The sequence below is a fragment of the Sapajus apella genome, unplaced genomic scaffold (assembly GCF_009761245.1).
Source record: "Sapajus apella isolate SASKATOON/1434 unplaced genomic scaffold, GSC_monkey_1.0 scaffold47, whole genome shotgun sequence".
Taxonomy (NCBI): domain Eukaryota; kingdom Metazoa; phylum Chordata; class Mammalia; order Primates; family Cebidae; genus Sapajus; species Sapajus apella.
The window spans coordinates 4,464,483-4,488,065 of record NW_022436987.1 but is presented as its reverse complement, the minus strand read 5'-3'; the positions used below and the strand labels follow the sequence as shown (position 1 = coordinate 4,488,065).

The 23,583-nt window shown below is 46.4% G+C and overlaps 1 protein-coding gene across 9 annotated transcripts in view; it reads left to right on the top strand.

Annotated features, from left to right (window-relative positions):
* The first annotated feature begins 2,305 nt into the window (after positions 1-2,305).
* SCUBE2 (signal peptide, CUB domain and EGF like domain containing 2) overlaps positions 2,306-23,583 on the top strand; it is an 85,377-nt gene continuing 64,099 nt past the window's right edge. For 8 of the 9 annotated variants that reach the window (XM_032240694.1, XM_032240696.1, XM_032240699.1 and 5 more), the window contains exons 1-5: positions 2,306-2,473; positions 3,933-4,055; positions 11,840-11,965; positions 16,792-16,926; positions 21,811-21,936. In XM_032240694.1, the coding sequence (XP_032096585.1) occupies positions 2,350-2,473; positions 3,933-4,055; positions 11,840-11,965; positions 16,792-16,926; positions 21,811-21,936 (634 nt within the window). In that variant the 5' untranslated portion in view covers positions 2,306-2,349. The remainder of the gene's footprint in view (positions 2,474-3,932; positions 4,056-11,839; positions 11,966-16,791; positions 16,927-21,810; positions 21,937-23,583) is intronic. The other variant, XM_032240698.1, reaches the window with a different exon arrangement.

Genomic DNA, 23,583 nt, shown 5'->3' with positions numbered 1-23,583 from the left:
AGAGGAGACAGGGAGAGGAAGAGGGAGATTTAGCATCAGTCCAGGGACAGTGCCTGAGGCCTTTCTGAGAACTTTGTGGGGACCTCAGCTGGACAATAGAGGGCAGCCTGCAGCCAGAGTAGAGCCAACCAAGTCCCTCCCGACACTGAAAACACGACATTGGGATGCAGTTTTCCCCTGGAGCCTTTCCCCTATGGAAACTCCTGGTTGTAAACCATATTGATTTTAACCTCAAGTGTCAGGTTGCCCAGGCGTCTGGGAGCCAACAGCTGAAAGTACGTTTGTATGGATGTCGGGGCAAACAAAATAGGATGCAGAACATTTTTTGAAATCTGTGCCAGTGGTGGACTTTTCTGGGAAACATGACAAAAACTACCCTCTTAGGCAAAAAGACACTGAGTCTTATCATTATTAATTTGTGTTCTGACTGAAAGATAAAGTTAAGGAAAGGTAAAGGGGAAGAACAGCACATGTCTGATATCTTCACTAAGCACAAGGCACTGCAGGAGGCTCCCCCAGAGTTTAATGGGCAGCTTTATGTATTTATATGCTTTGACTGGAGCTAAAGAGGTCTGGGCCATACAATGGGCAGTTTCTAGTTGGATTTTAAAAGAAATAACTTTGATCATTTCAAAAGCAATGAAGCCTGATGCAGCGGAGAGAAAAGAAGGCGGTAATTTATGGCTACCATTAAGGACACAAAGACAAAGGCGGAGAGAACGTTTCACTAACTGAAGATTTACAAATGTGTAAAAACCATCCTTATGACTAGAAATAGCTGAGTGTCTCTCTCAGCCCCAAACAAAAGGGAGTGGGAGGGAGGCACAGACAGAAGGAGGGATGCAACCTGCCTGCCTTCACTGGGGATGAAAAGGTCAAAAGAAAAACAGCTACAGAAAAGTTATTTTCTCAGATATCAGCATCAAGCAGCTGCACTAGCCGCAGCCCAAAGAGGCAGGGCCCCGTGGGTGTGTGTGGGGGCTGGGTGGCAGTTGAGGGGTGCTGAGGTGCAGAGACTGGGAGCTCTGGGCTGTGGATGGGCCCCAAGAAGACCTAAGTGTTTTTGTGCATGAGCTAGGTGGGGATTTTTTTTGGTGACATCTATTTTTTTCTGATTGCCAAAGAAATGGTGTGTCCGTCTGTCTGTGTCTGTGTGTGTGCATGTGCCTGCATATACACATATATGTGTGTGTATATATACATATATATATTCACAGGAGAAAATTGAATAAATACAGAGAAGCTCAGTGAAGAACATTACTATCCCTGAGTGTGATGTTTGGTTGTGTCCAGAAATTGTTACTGTATTTGTTCCTGGAGTGATGTTGGGTGTACTGGGCTCCAGCCATCCGTGGCTAGGGTGCTATGAGAAGACCCTGTGTACCTGTTGCATTGCACCGACTTTATTGCATGGAGGGCCAGGTGCCAGGCACTGCCTGCATTTGCAACTGGCCAGACCTGATGTTTATGAGTTCAGGTGATCATAAATGCCACCCGTACTCCGGGCAAAGTTGGGACTGTCTGTTGTCCCTGGTGGCTCACCTTTGACCTCTAGCCCCCTTCCCCTTAGGCTGCCCTAAGATATATATAAGTAGTTTGCAGGGATTCTAGGCCCAGCGTGCCCCGCAGTGGGACAAGTAGTCCAGTGCCCTCAGGGCTGTGGGATGGAGGATCCGAGAGGGCCTGGGGTGGGCAGTGTGGGGAAGGGTGCAGAGTCTGTGCTGGGGTGGGCAGAGAAGCGGGGTCACCCTCTCCATTCAAACAGCTGTTTTCCTGAATTGGAAGTCACCCTCACTCCCTTCAACTCCCACCTCCCACGTGAAAAGCCCCAAGATAGCTTTGGGGTTTGGTGACTGTATGGTGCGCCAAATATTTCAGTCTAGATGGGCTGTCTGTCCTCACAAGAGGGCCTGGGTCGAGTTGTAGGGCACTGTAACAGGCGGGGCATGGAGGCGCTCCGAGCGCTGGAGCGGAGCAGGGCTGTGTGGGGGGCTGCGCGGGGCGCAGGGCACGGTGCTGCTGGCCCAGCCAGGCTGACAGCAGCCCTCAGGCCACCGCGGCCGCGCCCCCTCCACCCGGGCCGGGGAGGGGACCGGAGGAGGCCGGGCGGGGCGGCACTGTCCCCCCTCCCCCGCGCCTCCCACCCGGGCCCGGGAGGACCGTGTGAAAATGAGGCTGGGGCTTGGGGGGCGGGCGGGGCCGGGCCGGTGGTGGTGGCGGCAGGCAGGGCGCCCGCACACACCTCCCCACGCCGCCGCCGCCGCCGCCGCCGCCGCCGCCACCGCCACCGCCACCGCCACCGCCACCGCCCGCGTTCTGCCGCCTCTGCCCGCAGCCGCCGCGCCATTCATGGGGGTCGCGGGCCGCAACAGTCCCGGGGCGGCCCGGGCGCTGCTGCTGCTGCTGCTGGCGCCGCTACTGCTGGCGGGTGCCGTCCCACCGGGCCGGGGCCGCGCTGCGGGGCCGCCGGAGGGTGAGTGTCCGGCCGCTGAGGCGCACCTGGCACGGCGGGCGGGGACGGGAAGGGTATCCAGGTCCCCGACGGGGTCCGGAGCTGGGCGCCTGGGGCTGGGGGCTGGCAGCTGCAGCTCCGCTGAACCCCGGCTTCCCCGGGGACCTCATCCATCCGCCCCGCCAAGGCGCCACAACCGCTGCGGCCAGAGGCCCGGGGCCTGAGTCCCGCGGCCCGGCCTCGGACCCGGAGCTGCTGACAGTTCCCGCCCCGGTCGGGATGCCTCCAGAGCGCCTGCTAGTCAGCCCGGGAGCAGGCAGGAGGGTGCTGACCCGGGCCTCGGGGTCCCACGTCTCGGTGTAGGTGGGGAAACTGAGGGCCGGGCCGGACACATCCGCGAGGCTGTAGCAGTTTTGCCCTTTCTTTCTCTGGGGACTGAGAAGTTCTGCTGCTGTCTTGGGGGAGTGGGGTGATCAGGAGACTTTTCTGTCAGCGGAACAGCGCCTGTTTGAGGATCTGGGAGTTACTCTGAAGCAGCCACAAGCCTAGGTTTTCAGCAGAGAACTCTGGACGTGCTGTGCTAACTGGACTTGCAATGCTTTCAAAACGCTTTTGTTTTTAATTAACATCCTGGAGTGGTGTCAACCCAGTAAACACTTCTGCCAAGGCGGGTTTCCAGGTTGAGAGGATGGGCAGGGGGTGGGAGTGCAGGGGGCCTCTTCTCAGCATCTGAGAGTTCAGGATGGCATTTGCTCCGATCCCGATCCCGGGGCAGGCTTCTCCCAAGTGCTCTAAACCTGCGGGGTGAAATCTTTTGGCTTTCCTGGGCCACGGTGGAAGAAGAATTGTCTTGGGCGGCACATAAAATATACTAACACAAACAATAGCTGATGAACTAAAACAAACAAAAAAAAATCATAATGTTTTAAGAAAGTTTACGAATTTGTGTTGGGCCACATTCAAAGCTGTCCTGGGCTGCCTGTATCCCACAGGCAGTGTTGGACAAGCTTGCTCTAAGCCCCGAGAAAGCTGACAGACAGCTGCGTGGCTAGGTACTGCGTTGGCTTGGCATAAGGGACACAGATGCAGTCTGTTGTCAAGACATTGACTAGTGGAGAGAGAGGCAGGAAGACAGTAACAACCCTGCACGACATGTGCCGTGCAAGGACATACACATGGGAGCACTTGGTGGGGGCACCTACACTGAGGGTCAGTCATGGCAGGCTTCCTGGAGGAGGTGGATTTGAGCTGAGTCCTAAAAGTCAGTAGGTGATGGTGGGGGTAATTTCACATAAAGGGTACAGCCTATTCCTGGAAACAGGGGCCCCGAAACAGTACGGCTCATCCCAGGGGTCCCAAGCAGTTGTAGCTGGTGAGGAGTGAAGTGGGCTGGGCTGGTGGGGATGATGCTAGACAGGGCTGAGGCCTGATCATACCTGGCTGGGAGCCTGTATCAGGTGCCAGTTGTGCTCTTTTGCAGATGTGGATGAGTGTGCCCAAGGGCTAGATGACTGCCATGCCGACGCCCTGTGTCAGAACACACCCACCTCCTACAAGTGCTCCTGCAAGCCTGGCTACCAAGGGGAGGGCAGGCAGTGTGAGGGTAAGTGCCTTGGGGACCATGTGGGGGGACAGCAGGGAAGTTCCCACTTCCTTAGTTCTTGCAGTGGCTACTTATGTTGCAAAAGTGCTGCCCCTTCTCTCCCTTTTCCTCAACCCCCAAATCCTATCATCTCTCTGAAATGCATTTCAGATTTTGGACTGGAAATATTAGGTCTTCCTCAGAGCTGCTCACGTGGTTTTATCTGGCTCTGAAATGTCCTTTTGTCTAGCTTCTGGAAAAGAAAAAAGATGTGTTAGTATCTTTGGGTCCCACTCCATTTTGGGACAGAAAGTAAACATCCATGATGATTAGGAGAGCCATGCCTGCCAGAGCACGGCTGATCCTGCGCCTCCCTGGGGTGGTTTGTACCCTTGTCCTGAAGTCTGAGTGCTAGAGTTCTGCCCTCCCCTTCCAGCTCAGGAGACTCCATCCTGTCAATGGCTTTGCAACGTGCCAAGCCTTAGAGTACACCAAGGACCTTCCTTGTTTGGAGTTACAAGTTCACTCTGGAGATATGTGTGCAGAGGGACATTTTAGCCTGTAGAGCTCCAGGTCTGAGAACCTGTAGTTTGGACTCTGCCATTTCACAATCTGGACTAGAGTCATGAACTGTGAAGTTCAGAACTGGCTGGAGACTGGACCCTTGAGGCTATTCCTGGAGATGGAAATCATGACACATTGGAGCTGGCTGGGCTCTTCAGGTAGCTCTGGGCCAATCGCATTACTCATTTTACAGATGGGGACACTGAGGGCCAGAGGACTTGTTGCCATGATCACACAATTCGCCTGTAGGTGAAAGAAAGTCAGGTCTCCACCCCCAGCTCTGTCCCCAGCCCTGCATTTCTCATATTTACCCAGCCCCCTGCTGTCCCTCTTTGGATGTGTGAGATATCTCACTGTTTATATAGTCATCCCATGTGAAGAAGTTAGATGAGGAGCACTGAACTCATCTCTGTGTATCCCTCTTTGCTCCTGGACCCAGCCTTGACAAGCATGTTGTTGGCCCTTTTCACTTTGAGAGGTTTTAAACTCTATAACTTGGGCTTAACTTCTATGGGAATTGATCTTCTGAATACTTGCAGGATCTAAAGCTACACAAACTTTGAAAAACATATTAACTTATTTAGATGAGGTGGAAAACTTTTTTGAGACAGAGTTTTGCTCTTGTCGCCCAGGCTGGAGTGCAGTGGCATGATCTTGGCTCACTGAAGCCTCCTCCTCCCTGGCCAGGAGTTCAAGACAAAGCGATTCTCCTGCCTCAGCCTCCCGAGTAGCTGGGAATACAGGTGCCTGCCACCACGTCCAGCTAATTTTTGTATTTTTAGTAGAGATGGGGTTTCACCTTGTTGGCCAGGCTGTTCTCACACTCCTGACCTCAGGAGATCCATCAGCCTTGGCCTCCCAAAGTGCTGGGATTACAGGCGTGAGCCACTATGCCCGCCCAGAGGAGGAAAACTTTTAATGAGTGTCTGTTCTGGTGCCATTTAATGGCCTAGTGTTCAGATCCTGATGTTTCAAACCAATCTGTTTCATGCTGTGGCCTCTGAGTCATAAAGCTTCTAAGTATTGGAACAGTGTGTAATACTGTTATTGCAGCAGTGCCTGGTATGTGGTAGACACTCAGTAAACAGTGTTGTTTTTGAATAAGTGGCTGTGTAAGATGGACTCAGTCACCAGCACCTTGACACAAAGTCTTTTCCAACAAATAGACAAACCCACAAATGAAATATCTAGATACAGAATGTGCAGATGACCAAGTAGGTAGGTGACTGTCAGAGGCTTTTGCAGTATTGTAGCAATGACCTGATCTTCCCTACCCACCCATCTCCTTGTCTTCTTAGCATAACTGAGACAAGAGATGGGATTTTTAAAATGAACTTTGTTACAAAGGAAGGGAAGACCAAAAGAACATGTAGATAGCAAATATGAATAACAGATGGGATTATAATGGGCAAGTTTGGATCTGGTGACATCCCTTGGGAAATCATTCAGGGAGCTCCCCTTTGTGCATCAGGAGTGAGGCTCCTGCCGTTCCCATCAGAGAAGGTATACTCCTGGTCAGGTGCATGGCAAGTGGGGTTGGTGATCCATCTGTGAAGCAGTTCTCTCTCTCTCTCTCCCCCAAGCCGCCCCATGTCATGGGAGGCCAACAGGCTATCTCTCTCTAAAACATTTCTCTGCTGATTCTTCCATACCACACACTCTCTGTATTAAATATTCTATTTGTAGTACTGGAATTCACACATGTTGGTACCCTGCTTTGGAAAAAAGTGTTTACTTCTTTACTATGTGTATAATTCACATCCTCCAGTTGCTATGTGCTCTCTAGTGGCACAAAACCACGACACTGATTTCATTTGGATAAAGTACACTTTTAGTAAATGATGTTGAATGACAAGTGGCAAGTTTCCTTACTCTTGGCTTTTGAGTTTGATATATTTCAGATGAAATTGAATTGCTAACAGTTTATAGTTGATTGTTAAAAGTCTACTATTTAGTTTAAAATAACTAATGATTGACTTGCATTGTGCCATATATATATACATACATATATAAATTTATTTTAAAATTATATATGATTGTTGTTATAAAAAGTCAAATAGCCGGGTGCAGTGGTTCACGACTGTAATCCTAGCACTTTGGGAGGCCGAGGTGGGTGGATCACCTGAGGTCAGGAGTTCAAGACCAGCCTGGCCATAATGGTGAAACCCCATCTTTAAAAAAAAGAAAAGTCAAATAATACAAAATGTGTAAAATAAAGAATTAAAGAGCCTCCCATCCATTTATCCACAGGTAGTCACTGTTTACAGTAAGCATACATCCTTTGCACTGTCATTTTGACTCAAACCCTAGAAGAACTTGATCTTTTAATATTTGTAGCATTTATAATACTAGTAAGTAAGGTTATCCCTTTTAGTCTGGATTTCGTGGTATAGGAGTACATAAATGGAAATTTTCTCCCAAGAAGGAAAAGGAGAAGAATGGTGGATTGTAAAGATTCAAAGATGTAGATATACAAAGATGAAACTCCTTTATCCATTTCTTGGCTTATTAATTTTTTTTTTTGAGACAGTTTCACTCTGTCACCCAGGCTGGAGTGCAGTGGTGCAATCTCGGCTCACTGTAACCTCCACCTCCCAGGTTGAAGCAATTCTCCTGCCTTAGCCTCCCGAGTAGCTGGGACTATAAGTGCATGCCACCACACCAGGCTATTTTTTTTTTTTTTTTTTTTTTTTTATTTTTAGTAGAACGGGGTTTCACCACATTAGCCAGGATGCTCTCGATCTCCTGACCTCGTATTCTGCCTCCTTGGCCTCCCAAAGTGCTGGGATTACAGGTGTAAGCCACCATGCCCGGGCCTGGCCTATTAATTTTTAAGCCTCTTGGGACCAACCTATGGTATCATTTGGGTTGTGATTATTGCCAGCTTCGCTACTTATATTTAAGTTCAGGGATGGGGACCAGGTTTACTCAGCATGACTAGAATTTTATCCTCCATGAAGTTTTCTTCTGCCAAAATATTGAAGAAATGTGTGAGCCCTGAATAAGTGTGTTTAAAAATAATGTGATTCAGACGTTGCTTTAGATAATTTTTATTCTAAATGATCTTTGCTTGTTTCCTAGACTCTGGGGGAGGGTCTCAGTGATTAATATTTATTATATGATCATACTTCTCAGTTTGTGGAATTGAATTGGTTCATGCATGTAATCCTAGCGCTTTGGGTGGCTGAGGAAGAGGAGGAGGAGGAGGAACGTTGAGGAGGAACGTTGAGTTCAGGAGTTTGAGACCAGCCTGGGCAACATTTGTCTCTACTAAAAGTCAAAAAAGTTAGCTGGGTGTACTGTTGCGTGCCTGTGGTCCCAGCTACTCCAGAGGCTGAGGTGGGAGGATAACTTGAGCCCAGGAGGTGGAGGCTGTGGTGAGCCATGATTACACCACTGCATTCCAGCCTGGGTGACAGAGCAAGACACTCTGTCTTAAAAACAAACAAACAAAAAAACAAAGAAATTAAATCAGGTTTAATAGGGATGAATCTAAAGTTGGTCTTTGTGCAAAGTGCTATATTTTTTCTTTTTAAAAAACTTATTTAGAAATAATTTTAGATTTCAGAAAAGTTGCAAAAACAGTACCAAGTTCATATGTGTATATATATGTCCTTCATTCATTTTACCCTAATATTAGCAACTTACATAACCATAGTACAGTTATCAAAACCAGGAAATCAACATTGGCACAATACTATTAACTGAAGTATAAACTTTATTCAAATTTCACCATTTTTCCCTACCACCCTTTTTCTGTTCCAGAATCCAATTAAAGTCCCACATTAGATTTAGCTGTTGTGTCCCTTGTCTTCTCCAATCTGTGACAGTTCCTCAGTCTTTCCTGATGTTGACACTTTTGATGAGTACTGCTCACTTCATTTGTCTTATGTCATTATAAGAATTGATATGAGGCCGGGCGCGGTGGCTCACGCCTGTAATCCCAGCACTTTGGGAGGCCGAGGCGGGTGGATCACGAGGTCAAGAGATCGAGACCATCCTGGTCAAAATGGTGAAACCCCGTCTCTACTAAAAATACAGAAAATTAGCTGGACATGGTGGCGCGTGTGCCTGTAATCCCAGCTACTCAGAAGGCTGAGGCAGGAGAATTGCCTGAACCCAGGAGGCGGAGGTTGCGGTGAGCCGAGATCGCGCCATTGCACTCCAGCCTGGGTAACGTGAGTGAAACTCTGTCTCAAAAAAAAAAAAAAAAAAGAATTGATATGAAGCCAGGTACAGTGGCTTATGCTTGTAATCCTAACACTTTGAGAGGCCCAGGAGGGAGGCTTACATGAGGCCAGGAGTGTGAGACAAGCCTGGGCAACATAGCGACATGGCTGTCTCTAAAAACAAAGAAAAAATTAGCTGGTGTGGTGGTGTGTGCCTGTAGTCCCTGCTACTCAGGAGGCTGAGGCAGGAGGATCACTTGAGCCCAGGAGTTTGAGGCTGCAGTGAGCTATGATGGCACCACTGCACTCTAGCCTGGGCGACAAAGTGAGACACTGTCTCAAAAAACAGTAATTGATATGATAAGAGAATGTCTTGTTTTTTTTCATGATCAAATTGAGGTTATAAATTTTTGGCAAGGCTGCTACAGAGGTGTTGTTGTGTCCTTTTCAGTGTAGCACATCGTGGGCACGCGATGTCAACACGTCCCATTCCTGGTGATGTTAACCTTGATCACCTGAGCAAGATGGTGTTTACTGCATTTCTCTGCTGCCAAATTACTATTTTTTTGCCCTTCGCAATAGATACATTTCTTAAGGCAGATACTTTGGGGCCAATATCCTGTTTCTCCTCCAATCTTCATCCACTCATGTTAGCATCTGACTGTGGATCTTGCCTGTAATAATTATTACTGTGATGTGCGTCTCCTGGTGATTTTGCATTTCCCTAATTCCTTCAACATCCATTAATTGAAATTCTTCTGTAAGGAAGATCTCTCCCTCTTCCCCCTTATTTATTAATTTACACCACTGTGTACTCATGCATATTTACTTTATTACATCTATATTCACACTAGCCAGAAGGTAGAAGCAAGCCAAGTGTCCATCGACAGATGAATGGATAAGCAAAATGTGGTATGTACCAGATCATATTTTTGGTTTTGTGTTTTTTTGAGACGGGCTCTTGCTGTGTTGTTCAGGCTAGTCTCAAACTCCTGGGCTCAAGCAATCCTCTCATCTCAGCTTCCCAAGTGGCTGAGATTACAGGCATGATATAATGAAATATTAGCCTTAAAAAAGGAAATCCTGTCACATGCTACAACATGGTGGAACTTTGAGAACATTATCCTAGTCACAAAAAGACAAATACTGTTTGATTCTACATGTATGAGATACGTAGAGTAGTCAAAATCATAAAGTCAGAAAGTAGAATGGTGGTTGCCAGGGCCCGAGGAAAGACAGGGAAGAGGAAATGAGGAGTTGTTGAATGGGCATAGGGTTTCCGTTTTACAAATAAAAAGAGTTAGGGAGATGAATGGTGGCTTCGCAACAGCATGATTGTTTTAATTATATCCAACTGCACATTTACAGAAAGAAAAGAAAAGATACTGCCAAACTGTTTTCTAAAGTGGCTATGTCATTTTACATTCCTGTCAATGTCCTGTCAACAATGTATGTGTTCCCATTTCTCCACATCCTTGTCAACATTTATTATTGTCGTCTTTTTAATTATTACCATTCTAGTGAATGTGAAATGGTATCACATTGTGGTTTTAATTTGCATTTCCCTAATAACTAATGGCATTGAGCATTTTTTCCATGTGCTTATTGGCCATTTTGCATATCATCTTAGCTGAAATGTCTATTCAAATATTTTGCCAGTTTTAAAATTAGGCTATTTATCTTCTTATTGAGTTGTAGCAGTTCTTTTTCAGTTCTGTATAAGGTATGTGATTTGTAAATATTTTCTACCAGTCTGTGGCTTGTCTTCATTTTCTTAATGAAATCATTTGAAGTGTAAAAGTTTTTAATTTTGATAAACTCCAATTTATTAATTTTTAAAATTGTGATTGTATATTTGGTATTATATCAAAGAAATTTTAACCTTATCCAATGTCTTAAACATTTTTCTTTTTTTCTCCTTTTTTTTTTTTTTTGTTTTGAGATTGAATCTTGTTCTGTTACCCACGCTGGATTGCAGTGGTGCGATCTTGGCTCACTGCAGTCTCAATGCCCTGGGCTCAAGCAATCCTCCTGCCTCACCCTCCGAAGTAGCTGGGACTACAGGCATGTACCACCACACCTGGCCAATTTTGTTTACTTTTTGTATAGATGGGGTCTCACTATGTTGTCCAGGCCAGCAACTCCTGGGCTCAATTGAGCCACTTGCCTCAGGCTCCCAAAGTGCACCCAAAGATCATGCCCAGCCATCCCAATATCTTAAAGATTTTTCTCACATATTTTTTCTGAAAATTATATTGTTAATACTTACATTTGGATCTCTGATTCATTTTGAGTTGATTTTTGTACATGATATAAGGGTCTAAAGTCATCTTTTCAAATACAGATATCCAATTATCCTAGTGCCATTTGTTGAAAAGACAAGCAGTTCTCCCAATGGAGTACCTTAGCACTTTCCTTTAAAATCAGTGACCATAAGTAGAAGGCTTTATTTCTGGACTCTCAATTCTGTTGCATTGATCTATACATCTGTCTTTATGACTGTACCATGCTGTCTTAATATCTGTAGGTTTATAGTAAGTTAAAGTACCCCAAATTTGTTCTCCTATTTCATAATTATTTTTGCTCTTCTGCATCTTGAATTTCCATATAAATTTTACAATAAGCTTGTCAAGTTCTGCAAAAAAGTGTCCTGAAATTTTGTGTTTTTGTATCTTCTTTTTTCTTACATGAAGATAAAAAATTTAAATACTCTTTTAATTTTGTTTTTTTTCATTTAATAGTATATCCTAGAAATTACTCCAAATCAGTTCATAAAGATCTTCCTCATTCTCTCTCTCTCTCTTTTTTAACAGCTGCATAGTAGTCCATGGAGTAGAGGTACCATAATTTATTAAACTATTCTTCTATATATGGGCACTTAGGTTGCTTCCAGTATTTTGTAATTAGAAAAAACATGCAGTGAATAACCTTGTGCATACTTGTTTTCCTGTTGTTAGAAATGTCTTTTCAGGTAGATTCCTAGAAGTGGAATGGCTGGTTAAAAGGTAAGTGCTTATGTCTTCACATCAAAGAAATAGCATCTGTCTGGTTAACTTCTGTTTTATTCCTCAGACATCGATGAATGTGGAAATGAGCTCAATGGAGGCTGTGTCCATGACTGTTTGAATATTCCAGGCAATTATCGTTGTACTTGCTTTGATGGCTTCATGTTGGCTCATGATGGTCATAATTGTCTTGGTAAGGAAGGCATTTGGAAATGCCAGTTCTCCTTCACTCTCCCATTCCTTTCTTTCCTTTGGCGAAGGCCTTCTCATGAAGACAAAAACAGGCTCAGGGCCTTGTGTTTTCTGCTCCCTTAGAAGTTAGACTCCATGATAGAAAATGAAGTAAAATGTTTTAGTTTTGTGTGATCATTTATAACATAAATCTTCTGTTAGTCCAAGGAGATGGATGACATTGTCATTACTATTCATTGACTTTCTAGTGTTCACTTGTCACCTTTTAAGCTCTTTGGTCTTGTGTTGAGAGTACTGACTTACCAGTTTTTTCAATGCTATAAGTGTTTCTATTTTAGAATTAGGAAAAACTCCTTGTTCCCAAGACTCCAAATGTGTGCTGGGGTTACAGCCAGCTAGACCCCCCTTTTTTTTTCTTGATACAGAAACTAAAACAGAAATCTTCCATGAACATCTTCCTAGCATTCCACAAAACAGAAACATCTGTTGGAGTTTTATTCCCTGAGTTAGTGACTACAAAGTGTTGTTTACATTGATTCCTTATGCCAGGAATAAAATAGAACTTAGAAGCAGCTAGCATCTGCATGGGGTTGAGTGTTGGACAGTCTTCGAGGAGGCAGCATACCTGGCAGGTAGGTATTTGTGATTTGCTTTTGAAGGTTGGTATTAGTTGTACAGAAGAACATCACGGGAAAATATGGCATCAGGGTCCTTTGACACTTACCACCCTTTGTATGGATATACTGCTGAAGTCTACTTGGCCAACAAAGGAGCAGTGGAGCCAGGCCCTGGCTCTGTGGGAACAGCCATTTGGATCCCCGCTTATGGTGTGGTAGGAATGGCCCTTTGATTAAATGCTTTGAGATCTGCACAAAAGGAACTAGAAAAAGTACAGGTGGAACTTGTGTGTTGTGTGTTGGGGCTCAGGAGTGGAGGAGAGGTTATTTCCATTTGGGACTTAACCCTCATATGGCCTTTATCCCACGTCAGTGTCACCTGGAGCTCCACCCTGATGGACTCTGTTATTTTCTGTCTGTGCCCTGTGTGAGAGTTCGGGCTTTGGGTGACACATCACGTGGCTTTCCAAGCCTGCAGCTGCCAGTAAGACTTTGTTTGCAGGCTAGAGAACCAGTAACTTTCTAGATAGTCAGTACCACAAAAAGGCATATTTGAGAGACAGTCCTGAGAGCAGGAATCAATATTAATTAAAAACTCAGACAAGTGAAATCACTTTCAGTGTGTGATTTGTTGGGAAGCATACCGCATGGGTTGCTTTTTTTTCTTCCATTTTCAGGGGGAAATTTCCCTGTGACTTGCCAACAAGGGCATTTGGACGATGCATATCTGATGGCAGACTTGGTCATTACTGTTGTGCTGTAATCCATAGCCCGGGGGGGAGAAGTGTGAGGTTCCTAAGAGCAAGAACATTGAGTTATACAAAAAGACAGTTGCAGGTGAAAAAAAAATAATAAAATAATAAAATAAAATAAATTTTAAAAAAAGAACCATCTAGGGACTAGGAACCTGGGCAAGGGCTGGTGGGTGGCTCTTGAGTACCAGCCTGCTTGGAAATCCTGAGACCAGAGTCTTTTCTTGCTTTTGCCAATAACACAGTTGTTATTAACACAGAGTATCTCCATTTCCCCTCTGTGAGATCTCTTTGTGGACTCAGTAGCAAGGATCTTCCTTGCAGAGAGACCTTGAGCATCTACTGAGTATTTCTGAAGGGGGTAAGGACTCTTTAAAAGGAAGGTACAAGAAAATAAAATACATTTAGAAGAGTAGGCCCAGCACACATAGACACTTCCCCACCATTCAGACTTGAAAGGGCTGACGCAGTTTGTGGCAAGAAAGAAGCTTAGAGCCCTAACTTCTCAGGAATGGCAGTTTCCTGCATTCTCTGAGATGACCCCTTATATGTCCTTAGCCTCCTAACCACACATTAGCCACAAATATATTAGCCAGAAGACACAGGATACAAATACCACTTAGCTTTGGCACTGAACACAGAGCACTTCAAGATCCTGAATGCCTGCAAGTCTGAAAAATGAAAGGCAGCTCCTCTATTCAGCTCACCCCATCTGCATTCAGTTTTTATTTTTTGAGTGTCTGGGAGCCCGTCGTAGTGATTTGCCTTTGTAGCAGTGGTTCTCAACCCTGGCTGCACACTGGAATCACCTGAGAAGCTTAAAAAGCACCATCACCTAGACTTCATCCAAGACTGGCTCTGTCAGTATATCTGGAGGTGGAATCCAGGCACAGGGTTCTGATACGTAGCCAGGTCTGGAGAAGCTCACCAGCTTAGTGATAGACATCTGTGTTTGTGGACACACACTTTTGTATTTGTCCAGAGTGCATCAGCCAGCTGAATAACACATTTCTGACTGTTTTGGAGAAAAGAAATTGGGGGTTAAAATGGGGGTGGGGGCATGGCAACTCAGAGGGGAGCATGCCTTTACTCGCAGCCAATCCAGGAGTTGGTGTTCAGGGAGAGAGACCTCTCCTGGTCGCCTTGAGTCCTTGCCGTGGAACACCTAGGCCAGGTGTTCCAGCATGGCTCATCCTCTGGAATGTGCTTCCTTCACCCTTTGGCATAGACAAGGGCAAGTTTGTTAGGCTTTAGGGGATGGCTTGAGTCCCATCAGTTTAGTCAGGCATCTGCTCAGTGGTGTGGGAGGACAGATAAACTGTAAGATCTGAAGCTTGAAACCAGATAACAGATATTTAAATGTGAGTTGTTTTTTTTTTTTAATGGATATGCCCAGGAGCTAGTGATCAGCACATGAGAAATTAGACTGGAGAAAATAAATTGCTTTTATATCAGCCTTCTCTTTGAGCCTTTGTTGTCTGAGACTTTTCTGGAAGTTTCTCTTCTTTGGCTTGGGTGATGCTATGCTTTCCTGGTTGTTTGTTCGTGCACTGAATAGTTAATGAACACCTGCTGTATTCCAGGGTTGTGCTAATGAAAACAAAAATACCCGTCCTCAAGGAGTTTGCAGTCTAGTGGAGGTAGATAAGTAAAGGATTAAGTAAAGGATTTTGAGGCTGCAAGTCAGTAAGTGTATTAATACAGCTGTGCACCAGGTATCACAGGCAGCGTGGGAGAAGGTCCCCTGAGGCCATGCTGACGGTGTGGTAGATGGTTTCCTCCCTCCCTACCTTTCTGCTGGCTCCTTCCCTGGAGGCTCTTGGGACTCCTGCCATCTCCTCTGCCGCCTCCCTGCCCCTGATAGGGTCCAAGATTCTACCTCTGGCTGCCGTCTCCCTTCTGCTCCCTTTCTCTCCCTTCCCACACTCCTGCCTTTGTTCGCCCATCAACATCCACCACTTTATCATCAGGCAACTACAAATAAATGATTTACAAACCTGTACTTACATTTCCAGTTTCTCGTCCAGCCTCCTCACTCAGTTTGCCACTGCCTACTGGACCTAGCCCTACATTTCAGCATTTCAGACAGATCACGCCCCTGCCTTGGGGCTCAGGGGCAACCATATCTCCATTCCCATTTCTGTACCCAGCACTGGCCTTCCTTGTTTCCCTTCTGGAAGGCCTTGGTGGCAAGTTTCTGTCCTCTAATGATGCCCAGCCTGTAGCCCACAAGGCTCCCGACCCTTCAGGCACCTTGTCCACCCCGCTGTCTTCTCTGCCTTGCTTCCCAGCATCCCCGGCAGCCCCAGTGCTGTCCCCACTAGCGCTAGCTGTGGCTGTTGCAGGTGCATGTGTGAAGCTGGACTCCAGGCTGCCCATTCTTCCCCTCCCTCTGTCCTGCCCTCAGCAGCTGCCTTATGTTTCTCAAATTGAGAGCCAGACTCTGCCCTACTCTAGTGCTTCCCAGCTGCTTCCCAAATTAAGTAGGCACTTCTTTGCCTGGTAATCAAGATCCCACAGTGTGACCCCAGTCTGTCCTCCCAGCTGTATCTCCTGTAAACTCCCTCCATGTGCTCTATGCTCCAGCCAAATGGGCTGACCCACTGATACCTGAATATACTCCATGCCTCCCAGCCTTTGTGCTACTGCTCACACTCTCTTCCACCTATGATCCCTTCTCCCCTCCTTTATAATTGGAACATTCTAAGGGCCCCTCTTTCATTAGCTTATCCTGATAACCCACAACAAGATGGGACTTCTTTCCTTGGTACCACCTTTTACCTTATCTCAGAACCATTTGTGTATTTGTCTTTTGCTGAAGGGCATGCTCCTAGAAGGAAGGAATTTTTATTTTTTTTAGATACAGTTTCTCTCTGTGGCCCAGGCTGGAGTGCAGTGGCGTGATCTTGGCTCACTGCAACCTCCACCTCCTGGGTTCAAGTGATTCTCCTGCCTCAGCCTCCCAAGTAGCTGGGATTACGGGCATGTGCCACTACGACCAGCTAATTTTTGTAATTTTAGTAGAGACAGGGTTTCACCATGTTGGCCGGGCTGGTCTTGAATTCCTGATCTCAGGTGGTCCACCTGCCTCGGCCTCCCAAAATGCCGGGATTACAGGCATGAGCCACCGCACCTGGCCAAGGGAAGGAATTTTATCTTCCCTCATCCATATTTTGCTGTCTCCTCTAGCATCATGCTTTGGAAAGAGAAGGTGTTCGACAAATATTTACTGAACTAATGATCTTGTGTTCATGTGGTGGTCCTGGCCAAGTGAGCCCCAGACCTGAAAGAACTGGGTAATCATCTGTGGACCTCACTGGCTTTGATTCTGAGAGCTCCTGTGGTGCAGGGACATGAATAGGGACCTCATTTTTGCTTAGCAGGGCCTCTGAGCTGCTGGGTGGGGTGAGGCATTGAAACAGTAACCAAAGCAAAGGCTAATCCCTCTCTCCCTCCAGATGTGGACGAGTGCCTGGAGAACAATGGTGGCTGCCAGCACACCTGTGTCAACGTCATGGGGAGCTATGAGTGCTGCTGCAAGGAGGGGTTTTTCCTGAGTGACAATCAGCACACCTGCATTCACCGCTCAGAAGGTACTTCTGCTCGGCTGTGGATGGGAACAGAGTCACAACTGAGACCCCTCCCTTGTGCACACACACACATGCACACACACACTGACTCTAGAGGAGAAGCACAGGGTATAGAAAGTCTGGAGGCCTGAGGACGAGTCCAGACTCCACTGCTGGGTAACCGTGGGCAAGTTATTCGAACTTCCTCACCTGGCAAATAGGTGCACTGGACTGGGTGAGCTCTGAGGTCTTTTCAAACTCTCACATTCTCTGATTCTAGTCTTTATATAGAATGTATTTCAAATATGACTAGATGTCTCAGGAGCAATATAGTGGATGATCTGCCAAGTTTTTCAAAAAGGTTTTGAAAACCACAGCACCAGTGTCAGCCTGCCCCCTGCTCTGGGCGGGTAGGGAGGAGGCTGGGTCCTTCCCATGCAGACTTTCAATGAAGTGCTCTCTTTTCAGCCCCAACCTAGATCTGGCCCTTCCTTCTTTGCATTTTTGAGCTCTGAGGGGCAGAAGGGCTCTCTCCCTAGACCCTCTGTGCTGATGTCCCCATTTACCATTCCTCCATAAATCTGCTGAAAACTCTTTTCTTCTGATGTCCTTCTTTTTTCATTCTCTTTGCTTTGAGCTTCACTCTGTTGCCCAAGCTGGAGTGCAGTGGCGCGATCTTGGCTCACTGCAACCTCCAGCTCCTGGGTTCCAGCAATTCTCCTGCCTCAGCCTCCCGAGTAGCTGGGACTACAGGCACGCACCACCATGCGCAGCTAATTTTTTTGTATTTTTTAGTAGAGACAGGATTTCACTATGTTGGCCAGGCTGGTCTTGAACTCCTGACCTCACGATCTACCCGCATTGGCCTCCCAAAGTGCTGGGATTACAGGTGTGAGCCACCACGCCCGGCTGAGTTTATACCTTTTTAAAATTCCTCTGTTACTTAGTAGATTCTTGAGAGGAAGAGGCATTAAATACATGTGGCCTGTTGTTTTTAACTGAATGTCATCCTTTTAACTCTTCCCTGCCCTTTCTTATGCTAAAGAGTCACATTTTGGTGGCTGTGCTTCTCTCGTGGTTGCATCTGCCTATTTTTAGGGGAAGTGCCCTAAGTATTAGCCTGTTAACCCCTTTGGGCATGTGCTGCTTATTCTTTCCCATAAGTTAAGAACGAGGTCATTTTAAGTTCTTCTACTGTGTAATCACAAATTTGTGGATTGTTTTAATCCTGGTCTTAGTAACTTTTCAAGGTTTTCTTCAGAGAAGATTATTTTTGTCTCATTTTCCAAGGATGATGGGCTCATACCTTATACCTAACTAGAACACCTGTTTGGCTACTAAGAAAAGTCATCAGAGAAACCCCCAGGGACCAATGGGTTTGATGGTTATCATCACCCGGAGTCTGCTCATTCTGTGTTCGTGGCAGGGAAGTCGCAGGAACTGGCTTTAATCAGGCAGATTTCTTATCTTGTGCCAGGTGTGGCCCTTGATAAAGCAGCAGTTGGGTTTCATTTTCCTGCCAGGTTCTCTGGGGTCACTGGTATGCCCTGCACCCTTGTCCGACATAGGCTGAACTCGAGGTGGGAATGAGTTAGGAGGCCAGTGACACAGAGTGATCCGAATCTCAGGGCATCGCTCCTTTTGATTGCTCAAAGCTGCTTCCTGGGAAGTCACTCTGGTTTCCTCTGCAGGTGGCTGGGGAGGGATGTGGGACCTGCAGGTAAAGCCTTGCTTGAGCACTCTCAGTCTGGGTCCCATTCGGTCACAAAGCAGCTGGTAGTGATTAAGATCACCTCTTATCCTTGCATTTCCAGAGCCCTGGCTCAGCCCTGCTCTCCCCTCCTGCTAGCCCCCAGACTGATTAGAGACACAGGCTCCTCATAACAGAAGCAAATACAAATGCAGTTCCTTTCTGCAAACTGTGTTTTCTAAATTTTCTACAATTCAGACATTCTTGGATCCCCTGAAGAGTATTTAAAGCAAACATTTTTGTCTGGAACTAAAACCAAAATCCAAGAATTTGAGTTGTGGTCTGGAAGTGCTTGCTGTGATTTTATGTTGTGTTTCAACCTGATTGCTTGGCAAATTCATGGGAGTGTCAGCCAACAGATTATAGCAATTGGTATCGGAGAACCTTTTCATCCTAGGGTTTTGATTCTTCAAATAGAACAGCGTGTAAAAAGTTTTCTTCTAGGATTTTCTCTCTGGTGAGCACATTAAACTCTATGAAGTTGTAGGCTTAAAAACCCACAGCGGATACCTTAAAAGTGATTAAAAGAAGGTAACACAGGAAGCTAGTATTTTCTAGTGCTGTTGTTGTTTTTAACATTTACAAAATGTTCTTTAGGGCATCGTGATCATTGATTCTGAGGGACAGCTCAAGATATTGATTTTTTTTTAATCCTTAGAGACTCCAAAGCTGCGATAAAGATACTGTGTGTTTTCACCCATATAATGAGGGTAGGCTGGAGAGAAACACATCACCCTCGGCCCGCCTTTGTTCCTATTCATGGGTACTCAGGCTCTCAGAATGAGCATTCCTCTTTTGTTTTGTGTGTTCTGAGAATATTTAATTGGTGTACTGATGCCTTTTCAGGGCAACAGGGAAGGTGTCAGGGTGGCAAAGCGGAGGCTGTGCTTTCAGCAGGGCCTGTTACCCATTTTATGTCATGTTTTCCTCCCAGTTCACAAGGCATATTTTTATTTGGTTTCCAGAAATAATCTTCAGTGGAACCCTGATCTTGGAGTGCACCAGAATGGGGGATTTTTGGTGTTTCTGAGCTGTTTCCCTTCTGGTGAACAAACCCTCCTGGACTTGACAAACAGGCCAATTTTGGAAAGAGCTAGGGCCATTTGCTGGGCCCTCTTGTTTGGAACAGATTAATCTGCTCAACCCAGCAGTAGTCTTGTTTTAAGCCAGGGTACTATGAAAGGCTTTGAGGTCACCTCTTGAAAGGCCGTCAGCATTTCCAGAGTCATGTAAGTCTCTATTACCTCTTGGTAACTTCAGGTGTTGCTTGATGTGGCAGGACATCAGGTGGCAGGTTCACAGTGTATCACAGAGGCATCTGACACACAGGCATTCTTATGTAGAAATATTTCTTGTATAGGTAAATTACTCTGAGGCAGTAAAGGTCGCTTTGTAAATGTCTTAACAGACTTGTAAACAGAGTGAAAAAGCAGCAGCAGCAGCAGCTGGCGTATTTGGGAGTGTACTTTCCAGGTGTTCCTGCTTGGGCACTGTTGTATTTACCCTCGAGTGCTGGTTATTTCCCATGCTCTGCTGACCCAAGGACAAACACAGTGCTTGCTGGGCCTTCTCAGAAGGACAGAATACTGCTTCTGGTGGCTGCTGTCACCTCCCGCACCATCTCAGTACTGGGGAGCAAATCACATCTTCGAAAAAATACCAGCCAGAGCATGAGAAAGCTTTCCACCAATCCAGTGCAAGTCTCTTTCTGTGTTAATTGACAGCCACCCTTGGCATGGATGAATGAATCCCAGCAACCAGCAGACTGAGTGCTGGACTGCAAACAGCTCATAACTGTCAGGCAAAAGAGCAAGAAGGTTTTAAGAGAGACTCCGGAAAGTATGGGATATATTAACCCCTGCACTGTCTTTTGGAATAGGAATGGCATCTGTTTGTATTAAAACAATTGTTAGGCACAGTTTGACAGCTCTGCCGTGGGAGCTGGAGAGAGAACTTTGACTTCATTAGAACCTGTTGGCCAATGTTTTAGGGGCACAATATAGAAAAGTGTTGGATTCTAGAGAAGTGAAAGCAAGCTTTTTGTATTTGTGTTGAAAACAGTGCCCTTCTAGTATCAGAGAGTGTCTCGTCAGTAGAGAGCCAAGAACAACCAAGTCCCTACTCAGAGATGTTTTAGAGCTGCATTGCACAAACACAAAGAAGCAACATAGGAACATATAATTAATAATGCAGTACAAACTGAGCTGATGTCTTGAAAATACTCTAGGGTATGAAAATAATTCCTTCAGGATGCTGGCAGGTAGCAGGATCTCAAAGAATTGGTTATGGGATGAGGCAGAATGCTGGTAAACCACACGGGCATTTATCTTGCTAGTGCCCCCTTATTTAGATGTGTGCTGAGCTGTACAGGAACAGAAGCAGCTGTTCCCCTTCCCACCATCATTACTACAAGGTTGAACCTAATAGTAATTTACAGTATACCTCAAAAGAATTGTACAGCAGCTACCACGTGCATGAGCACGCTCCCTCCTTCTCTCTCTGCTCACTCTCTCCCTCGCTCTGCTCCTGTTGCTGTTGCTGTGTGACACTGTCAGAGGCTTATGCCCTGAGGGAGGGACCAAGGGAGTAGCTGAGGGTGGTCACATAAGAGAGATCCCTAGGCGTGTGGTCCACATGAGAATGCCTAAATGCCGCAGTCATCCTCACCTCCAAGGGGTGGGATTGGTGGGGGTGGAGAGGGAAGTTGAAATGTTTTCAAAATTATCTTCAGGAGTATGTGAAAAAATTGAGAATGTTGATCATTCTATCTGCACCTTTTCTTAGGAGGATTCTCCTTTTCTCTTTACATTCTTGATCAGCTCTTGGGTAAAGACATGGCAGAGATAAGAGTGTGAGTGGCAGTTCCTGGGGTCAGCAGGCTCTGATTCTGTACCAGATGGAGAGCTCTAGATGGAGTGTGTTGGAGGGCTCCCATCTCATTAGGAGAGTTGAGACATCATATCTCTTGGGTGACAGAAGAAATTTTTCATGCTGTTGATTGGCCCAGATTGATTTTAATAACATATCCTTTTCACATGAGGGGCTGATGGAGACCTAGGCAGACAGGTCTGTGGGCTTCTCCTTAGCCCTTTGCTGCTCTCCCAGGGCTCAGGATTCTGACCACAGCCTGTCACCTGTTGTGTGCTGCTGTTTTACAGAGGGTCTGAGCTGCATGAATAAGGATCATGGCTGTAGTCACATCTGCAAGGAAGCCCCAAGGGGCAGCATCGCCTGTGAATGCAGGCCCGGTTTTGAGCTGGCCAAGAACCAGAGAGACTGCATCTGTAAGTACGGGCCACTGCGTACCTGCCATGGGAACCGTCGTATTCCAGATGCTGCCTTCTGTGGCCCAGCTCAGGAGCACCACCTCAAGGCATGGCTGTAGCAGCAGGGAAGGCAGCTGGCATGGGATACCAACCTCTACCAAGTGCTTGTTCACAGCAGAAGGATAGTCTCCCTTAGGGAAGGGAAATAATATTATATTTTATTTTGTATTTATTATTATTATTATTATTCTAGATGGAGCCTCGCTCTGTAGCCCAGGCTAGAGTGCAGTGGCGTGATCTTGGCTCACTGCAGCCTCCACCTCTCGAGTTCTGATTCAAGCAGTTCTCCTGCCTCAGCCTCCCAAGTAGCTGGGATTATAGGTGTGCGCCACCATGCCCAGCTAATATTTGTATTTTTAGTAGAGATGGGGTTTCACCATGTTGGCCAGGTTGGTCTTGAACTCCTGACCTCGTGATCCACCCACCTTGGCCTCCCAAAGTGCTGGGTTTACACGTGTGAGCCACCGTGTATTTTAAAAGAACTCTTCAGGAGGAAATGAAATTTAGGAGTAAGGAACATGAATGCTGTGGGGCAGTTCTCCCTGTGGCTACAGAATAAAACCAAATTTCCTCATCTGGCAATCACAGCTCTTTGCCACCAGGCCCTGCTTCCCTCATCCACCACCTCTGCCTCCTTTCCGCAGACACTAGGTCTCTTGCATTGGAGAATAGTCCAAATTCTTTGATGCCTCCAGGCCCTTCCCAAGCCCTCCTTCCTTCCTAGCATGGTGGACTCTCACTCAACCTTCAATATTCTGTTTAACTTCTAATAAGGATAAGCATAATAGCTACCTTTTGGTGGAGAACCCCTTGTGTGCAAAGGCTTGTATCAAGATGTGCCATGTCCCATTTAATTCTTACAAGCACTGCCCTGTGAGCTCGGTGTTATTACACACGTTTCCAGTTGCCAGAGTTGTGCAGAAGGTGAAATAACAAGGTCACACAGGGAGTGAGCAGCAAATGAGTGTTCAAACCCTGGCCTGTTGAGCTCTAAAGCTGTGCTCTTGATCCCCCTGCTACCATCCTCTGCTATCAGAAGCCTCCGGGGTGCTTCAGACAGGGCAGCCATTTCGCACTTTGGCTCCCACAGCACTTTCCTGAGTCGTGTAGCTCTGGATTGACTTGCTTGTTGATGTGCCTGTCTCCCAGCTATGAGCCCCTCCAAGTCAGGGATCTCGTCTCATTTTTCCTCTCAGTCTGCCCCTGCTGCCTCCTACGGGATGTGCTCAGCACACGTGTTTAATATGTGGGTGAATGAGTGGCCTACATGATCGGCCGTGGCTGCAGCACCATGATGTGGTAACAAAACTCCACCTGTGAAACAGGAAACCACTGGCAATCCATGGTGTCCCTAAAGCGTGATTTATGCCAGGGGAAGTGCTGAGGGGTTCCCTTTAGGAACATTCCCAAAGCCATGGACAGAAGACCCCGGCCATTTGGTAGGGACTGGGGTTTATGGTGAGTAAGAGATGAGGGGTCAGTTTCGCTGGTGAGGGACTTCTTTCCATTGTCTCCCTCACAAAGCAGAGTGCCACCTCAAAGCCGTCCAAGCTAGGGCTGGTGCCACCGTCACACTCAAGCAGCAGGTTCTTTTTTTTTTTTTTT